Source organism: Triticum dicoccoides, chromosome 7B, assembly GCF_002162155.2.
Source record: "Triticum dicoccoides isolate Atlit2015 ecotype Zavitan chromosome 7B, WEW_v2.0, whole genome shotgun sequence".
Lineage (NCBI taxonomy): Eukaryota > Viridiplantae > Streptophyta > Magnoliopsida > Poales > Poaceae > Triticum > Triticum dicoccoides.
Window position 1 is genome coordinate 660,665,322 of NC_041393.1, and position 7,879 is coordinate 660,673,200.

The 7,879-nt window shown below is 48.7% G+C and overlaps 1 protein-coding gene across 1 annotated transcript; it reads right to left on the bottom strand.

Annotated features, from left to right (window-relative positions):
• Window positions 1-444: 444 nt before the first annotated feature.
• On the bottom strand, window positions 445-3,869 carry LOC119342104 (probable LRR receptor-like serine/threonine-protein kinase At3g47570). Its single transcript, XM_037613943.1, has 2 exons — window positions 1,074-3,869; window positions 445-949 (listed from the first exon to the last, which is right to left on the bottom strand). The coding sequence occupies exons 1-2, from the start codon at window positions 3,823-3,825 to the stop codon at window positions 597-599; spliced, it is 3,105 nt and encodes a 1,034-aa protein (XP_037469840.1). The 5' UTR covers window positions 3,826-3,869; the 3' UTR covers window positions 445-596.
• Window positions 3,870-7,879: the final 4,010 nt, after the last annotated feature.

Genomic DNA, 7,879 nt, shown 5'->3' on the forward strand with positions numbered 1-7,879 from the left:
TGCCCCTATATTAAAACGCGTCCCCACCTTGTCACGAGTACCGGCCCCACTCGTTTTAGTACTTTCGCGTACTTTCATCGGAGTACTACCCAGTACTTCGTATTTGTCTGCCGTTAGATCGACATGAACGAACGGTTCTAAAAAAGCCCAACCACTCTAAAAGTTGTATCAAAAAATATATTTCTTGGGGTTGGGGACGCGGCGGCGGGGCTGTGCCTGGTGATGGCTGGCCGGCGCGGCGAAGGCCCCCGGCCGCTCGGCTAGCCATCACGCAGAGGTCAGAGGTGACGCGCGCGGCCGAGGCCTATCTTACTAACTTACTTGAAGTAAATGGCACAGGGAGGTGTTGTTTCAGGTACATTTTCTGCCCACTACTTACGGAGAAGAAAGTGAGGGGAAGCCATTTCAGCGCATGATCCATTTGCAGCCATGAATTACTAGTAACATTATTCTCTCTTATGATAAAAGTTTCAAGTTGTTTCTCCTGAACAACATACTGTGTGAAGCCTGAACCCTGAACATAAACATACACGGTACTACACGTCTACACTACACATCCCTCCCGGAAGAAAAACTCAGTAGGCAGTAGCCAGGATTCAAGCCCGGACACAAGCATCTCTGATCGCGCGCAGCTCGGCGGCCGCATCCCTCATGCTCATCCTCTCGTACCGCGCCGCTCTCGTGCAGCTAAGCCCAACCCGGATAGCAGAAACCAAGCAATCGTGCACCGAGACGCCGCTATCACCATCGAATTCCTTGGTCGCCAGCAGTGTCGCGTCAAGGACCTCCTCTGTTCTGTTGGAAAAAGCCGCGCCAACGAACCCTGGCAAAGTCAGTCCATCTCTGAAGATGTCATCCGTCGGGGACCTCCCGGAGAAGATCTCCAGCAGCGTGATGCCGAAGCTATAGACGTCGCCGTGTGTTGAAACTTTGCCGGTCGTTCCATACTCTGCATTGAAAGTACAGATAAGTTATTCCTTTTCATACCTACAAAATTATTCTACTTAATTAAATCAGCTACCGAATGCTATTTATATGTACATGAGACACTGTTAAGTAGGAATTTAAGTTACCTGGTGCGACGTAGCCGATGGTGCCTCTGATTCCAATGGTGCTCTCTGAATTCATGGTGTCATGGATACCCGGATCAAGGAGTAGCTTCGCGAGGCCAAAGTCACCGATGCAGGCCGTCATGTCCTCGCTGAGAAGAACGTTGCTCGGCTTGAGATCACAGTGTATGATCGGGGGTACGCAGTTGCTGTGAAGATAGTGCAGCGCGTCGGCGATGTCCACGGCGATGTTGAGCCGTTGGATCGCCGTTAGACTGCCTACATTCTTGAGAGCTTCGGGTGTCGGATGCAACCACCTGTCTAGGCTGTAATTGGGCATGAGCTCGAACACTAGAGCTTTGAAGTCATCGCCCCTACCATCAATGCTGGAGCAGCAGGTGATATTCCGGATCAGATTCCGGTGCCTTATACTCCGCAACGCCTCACATTCCGACAGGAATGTCTTGGAGGCTCCGACTTGCTGAAGATCAAATACTTTCACCGCCACAGGAACACTCTCGGGTGTTCCGTTGTCATCCAGCGGGAGAACTCCAAGGTACACGGAACCAAACTTTCCTGCACCTATCAGATTGGCATCCGCAAAGCCGTTTGTGGCTTTCGCCAATTCGGCATACGAGACCCTCTGGTAGTTCGAGGCATCAAGTATTTCTGGTGTCGTGGCTTTTGTGTGTCTCGAGTTTCTCTTGTAGCATAGGAAAATGGTAAGGAGTATGGCCGAGATGAGAACTATGCCTAGGATCGGTGCCATGATATGAAGAGGCCAATTAGTATGGCTTCCGTACCTTACCACCGGACATTGTGGAAGATGGAGTTGAGGCACGCCACCACAGAGCTCGCCATTCTCGGTGAAGTTAAACCCAGTCATGTTTGCAAACACACCCCGAAGTGGCACGTGCCCTTCCAGATGGTTGTATGACACATCCAGCTTGATCAACGAACTCATATTCGCCATCTCTTCTGGGACTGTTCCAGTCAGATTGTTCCATGAAAGGTACAGCTCCTGCAGCCCGGACATGCCTCCGAGCTCTGCGGGTATCCTTCCCGACAATTTGTTGCTCGTCAGGTTCAGCATCTGAAGCCCCTTCAGCTTGCTCAAGGAAGGTGGGATGCTTCCACTAAAGAAGTTGTTGTCCAACCCGAGGAACTCTAAGCTCTGGCAACTACCAAGCTGCTTTGGTATCTCACCGGTCAAACGGTTTCCTGACAACTTCAGGAGTGCAAGGTTCCCAAGTCTGATGACATCAGGAGGAAGCGAGCCATCAAGCCGGTTGTTCGACAAGTCCATTGCTTGCGACAACGATGGCAAGTTGAAGAGTTGTCTTGGGACTTCACCGGTGAGTGCATTGCTGGAGAGATTGAGAAGAGCCACCTTCTGTAGGTTGCCGAGGGTCAAAGGGATTGATCCGCTCAATTCATTGTTGCTAAGAACAAGCCTAAGGAGCTCTGTCAGGCTCCCGATGGAAGATGGCACCGGCCCCGACAACTTGTTCTCCTGCAGCCGTAACTCTGTAAGGTTCTTGAGCTTCCCAATCCCCTCTGGAATGGTACCAGTGAGGAGATTGGATTCTAGCCCCAAGGTTTGCAGTGCAATGAGGTTCTCCATACCAGATGGAATAGAACCAGATATGCGGTTACCCCCGAGGTTCAAATCCAAAAGCTTCCTCGAGAGGTTGCCGATGGAGCGTGGCATTGTGCCACTGAACTTGTTGTTGTCCAGAGAAAGAATTTCTAGGCTGTTGCACTTTGTCAAACTGTCCAAGAATTCCCAACCGCCGTATTCATTGGTTGCAGTTAACTCATTGTTGGACATCTCCAACTTACTGAGGCATAACGTGCCAATCTCAGGAGGCACCTGTCCGTTGAAGCTATTGTTGGAGAGGCTGAGAGACACCATGGCTGTGGCGTTGGCTAGAGATGCTGGGATCGGCCCAGTCAGGTTGTTCCCACCGAGGAGGAGGACCTGAAGCTTTGTCATCCGAGCTCCTGCGTATGATGGCAGGCTTCCGGTGAACTCATTGTTAGCAAGGGACATGTCTTCTAACGAAGACATGTTGAAGAATCTTGGTGGGATATCACCGCCCAAGTGGTTTTGGTAGACATTGAGGTCCCGAAGGAGAGCAAGACGTGAGAGGCCTTCGGGGAGGGTGCCTTCCAGAAAGTTCTGGTGTAGCCAGAGGCTATCAAGTTTTGTAAGGTTGCCAAATGATGGCGGGATTTCGCCGGTGAGCAAGTTCTGGTTTAACCAGAGAGTGGTGAGGTTTGGCAGCGTGCCGAGCCATGCCGGGATGGTGCCGGTGAGGGTGTTATTGTTGAGATAAGCAGTGGCAAGGCTAGTGCAGTTGCAGAGGCTGTCGGGTATCTCCCCGCTCACCCCACCGTTGTCGCAAAGGCCAAGATAGTTGAGGTGCCTCAGCTGGCCAAGGCTCGCCGGGATGCCTCCGGAGAGGGCGTTCCGGTTGAGGTCGAGCCTCTCCAGGTAGGTGAGGTTGCCCAAGGCAGGGGAGATGGTCCCGGTGAGGCCGAAGGACATCATCCGCAGGGCCGTGACGTGCCCGTGCATGCAGTTCACCCCCGCCCACCGGCAGAAGTGCGCCGTGCTGTTCCACGACTGGAGCTTGCCCTCCGGGTCCGACACGCCGGCCCTGAATGCCCGCAGCGCGTCCCGCTCGGGGGTGTGGATGTTGCTAGCCGCCGCTACATGTACGGCGAGCAAGAGCAGCAGCAGCATTTCGAGAGGCCGCGCCATGGTTGCCATATCTAGCTAGCGTGGAGTGTGGGCCGTGGAGTGAGGGATCAAGAAAGCTGGCTGGTTCATGTGTGTCTACAGCTTTGGCTCGCACACAAGTTATATAGGCGTGTTGCCGTGCTGGTGGCAGTGTAAGCGCTGGTGTCTCGGTTTGCCGTGCCAAGTTGGGCTTCCAGTAGGGAGTAGAGCATGCCGTGGGGTGACTAGTAGGTGACTAGTGGGTGACCCTTTTCTTCACAAGACTCCAAAGGTGTCGATGAATTGATGTTACTAGAGGCCGTATTGGCAGGGTATTGACCTGGTTTGCGGTCTTCTTGTACGCATTAGCTGGTGGCTGTCTAAAACAGCGAAGGTTTTGTTCTCATCCTGTGGAAAATCTGTACATGTTAGCTGTAGCCTGTAGGCCATGTTTGCAAAAGGCTACTAAAGACCTTCTCTGGAGAGGTGGAAAGTTGAATATGCATAGAAAATTTGTGGAAATTTTAGTACGGGAATTTTGGGGCCATACATGTTGCAATGCAACTCAAAAAACAATGGCATTTTTCTTCCGGCAATCAATGGATATTGTTGCACATGTGTACATACGTGGGACCTTTTCTTCACAAGACTCCAGAGGTGTCTCCCCCGCAAAAATAAAAATAATAATAATAAAATGACCCCAGAGGTGTGTCGACGAAATGATGTTAGTACAAGCTATTGTGGTGGCAGTGTGTTGACCTGGTCTGCGGTCTTCTTGGGAGTATTAGCAATGGTTTTGTTCTATTCCTGTGGAAAAGTTCCATTCCACGTTATCGTTTGCATGTTGCTGTACGTAGGCCATGTTTGCTAAAGGCTACGATTAGGCCTGACTGGAGAAGTGGAAAATGGGAAGACACATCAAAATTTTGTGGAGATTTTAGTACGGGAATCTTGCCGCATTACATGGAGGCTAAAAGTATCCCGTCGTGGTTTGGACTGCTGAGCATGTCACGTCCATGTCGAAAACTATGGCATTTTCTTCTCGGGAAACATGCCTGCCGTAGTTGGACATTTGCAAGCATTTGTACATTGGGTCTGAAAAGTGGACTTAGATTTAGGACGGATCAAAATGGCCATGTTTTGTAGAAGTTTATACATATTTCCTCCTTTTATTTTTGCATGACATTCAGTTCTCTAATTAAATATTCCAAACATATTATAGTTAATAGTTTTCAAACTTTGGTCCTTCAGATTAAACCAAATGTTCTGAAAAAACAAAAGGTATCAATTAACGATGATGCTATTGTTGGGTAATTATGCATCTCTGGGATGCCATTAGCAGGAACAGATTGCATCTAGATCACCTAAAAACATGAACAGAGAGGGGTTTAGGAAATCATTACATGTCACGGCAGTGGACATGATCGCCTGCTTGGTGCAGGCTTGATGCAGGGGTGATGTAGTCGAGGTAGAAGTCCTCCTCGACGTCCTGATGCCCTCAGGACGCCACCAGCACTGCCCGGGGATGGCAGCGGCGGCTTGAGTAGGTCTTCCCGTCGCTGCAGCGCTCCCCTTGATCGGATGGGGTGAGAGAATATCGGGAGGGGAGTGAAACCGTACGAGAATTGTGATCGCGCAGGCTGCCAACCCTCTCCCGTTCCCCTTTTATCTAGCGCTGGCGATAGGGGACCTAAACCATCAGTTAGTTTGGGTGCCCCCGATCAGGGCGCCTTAGTTGGGATAAAAACCTCACGTACGTTGGTGTGTGGGGCCTTTTCATTAACGTTATCTTTCCTTTTTTTTGTTAAACTAATAGATCTAACTGTCATGTTTAAGCCGTCAGATCAAAACCAACATTCTCCCCCTTGATCGTTAGGCTTAACTTCATTCGCCCATTCTACATAGGAATGATGTACCAAAGTGAGGTGTTACAACAGCTCGAAACTCCATAGAACCTCAACACTTATAGTACACCCACCTATTTCGAAATGGAAAACATTTTGCTAATTGGGGAGTGGTTTATTTTAATGGTCCTCTTATTCCAGAATCATCAGGCCTCCAGTAGTCCCATGCCGGCGACATGCTCACGAAAAATACTGGGTGGTAAGCCTTTTGTTAGCGGATCCGCAAGCATATGCTTCGTTCTTATATGTTTAACATCAACTGTTTGATCCTGGATTCTATCTTTCACAACACGATACTTTATGTCAATGTGTCTGGCAGCATTACTTGACCTGTTGTTACTCGTATAGAAAACTGCTAGTTCATTATCGCAGTACAATAAGATTGGTTTAGATATGTTGTCAACCACTTTAAGTCTGGGAATAAAATTCTTTAGCCATACAGCCTGCCCGGTGGCCTCATAACATGCTACAAATTCTGCTTGCATCGTAGATCCAGCAGTCAACGTTCGTTTGGATCTTTTCCACGATATAGCTCCTCTCGCGAGTGTGAATATATAACCTGACATGGATCTCATACTATCCACATATCCGGCAAAATTAGAGTCTGAATAACCAACAATTTCTAGGTTATCAGTTCTTTTATATGTAAGCATGAAGTCCTTAGTTCCTTGCATATAACGCAAGACTTTTTTTGCAGCCTTCCAGTGGTTCGGTCCTGGATTTGATAGGTATCTGCCAAGCACCCCAGTTACAAAACATAAGTCTGTGCGTGTACATATTTGAGCATACATGATGCTTCCAACAGCTGAAGTATAAGGAACCGACTTCATCTGATCAGTTTCACATTGGTTCCTCGGACATTGAAATGTCCCAAACCTATCGCCCTTAACTATAGGAGCAGGAGAGGGTGAGCACTTATGCATATTGAATTTTTTCAGTACTCTCTCAAAGTATGCCTTTTGAGATAGTCCTAACGTTCCTCTGGACCTATCTCGATGAATCTCGATGCCGAGGACATACGAGGCTTCACCAAAATCTTTCATATCAAAACTGGATGACAGAAAATTCTTGGTCTCATGTAGCATATCCTTATCGCTACATGCCAATAATATGTCATCAACGTATAGGACTAAAAATATGAACCTACTACCTTTAAACTTAACGTATATGCAGTTGTCCACAACATTTTCGGTGAAACCAAAAGTTTTAATAATCTACTATATCTAAATAGGAGCCCCCCACTACTTGAATTCTCTTGACATGCAGCTCATCCACATCAGCCTGCCACATCACCCATCCAGCCAGAAACATGCAACCTTCCATAAATATCGCGGACAAGAAAACTCGCTAGACTCTGCATGCTTCGCTAGACTCTGCATGCATGGAAGCGTCCATCTAATATGCCCCTGCAATTGCTCCACGCATACCATCAATATAGGATGACTAACACGGGAGGAGAAGAAGGAAACTGCTTTGATTATGATGGAAATTAATACACGGACCATTAGTCTTTCATCTCCTTAACGAATAAATCTCCATTCATTCCTTAAAAAAAAACCCCACCGATTGTTCTTATATTCTCTCTATCCCTGCTTCTCTCTCCGTAGTACGCCGCCGGCGGCCCTTCAAGCGTCATCGCCGTCGGAGACCCGTGCATACTCAATTGTTTGTCCAAATGATTTGTTCAGATTCCACAATCTAATGCCATTACGCCACAGCGAGCGTCGCCACCGCCTTGAACGCGACAACTCGCATCCTTCCGGTTGATCCAGTCTCCGACAAGCACTACTCCCTCTGCAAGTCGCTGACTCTGGTCGAGATCTTCTAGCTATTGTGGTAGTGCTCATGGACTAGTACGTGCCTACGTGGTCGTCGAGCGATGTCCTGCACTGTGCGTTGCGGCCTCCACGGCGCGGACGCCAGCGATGGGTTCGCCTTCGCGTGGATTGGCGGCACCGAGCGTGAGTGCCAGTGGCCTGGAGGAAGGGTGAGTACGCATACGGGAGGGATGGGGGCACTCCCGAGCTACACCTTGGATACATTATGATAGTTTTTTCGGTTTTGGATTTTTTTTCAGAAAAGGAGCAAAAGAATCGGGACAAAGGATTGAACTGGGACATATCCACAAGTATCCAAGACGCATCCAACATGTATCCGGATTTCTTTTCCTTCATTCTTAATGTTAATTCTTCAGATACCTG

Coding starts and splice junctions, on each gene's coding strand:
- LOC119342104 (XM_037613943.1), bottom strand. CDS start 3,825: ATGGCAACCATGGCGCGGCCTCTCGAAATGCTGCTGCTGCTCTTGCTC. Junction 950..1,073: donor CATCGGCTACGTCGCACCAG/GTAACTTAAATT, acceptor CTTTCAATGCAG/AGTATGGAACGACCGGCAAA.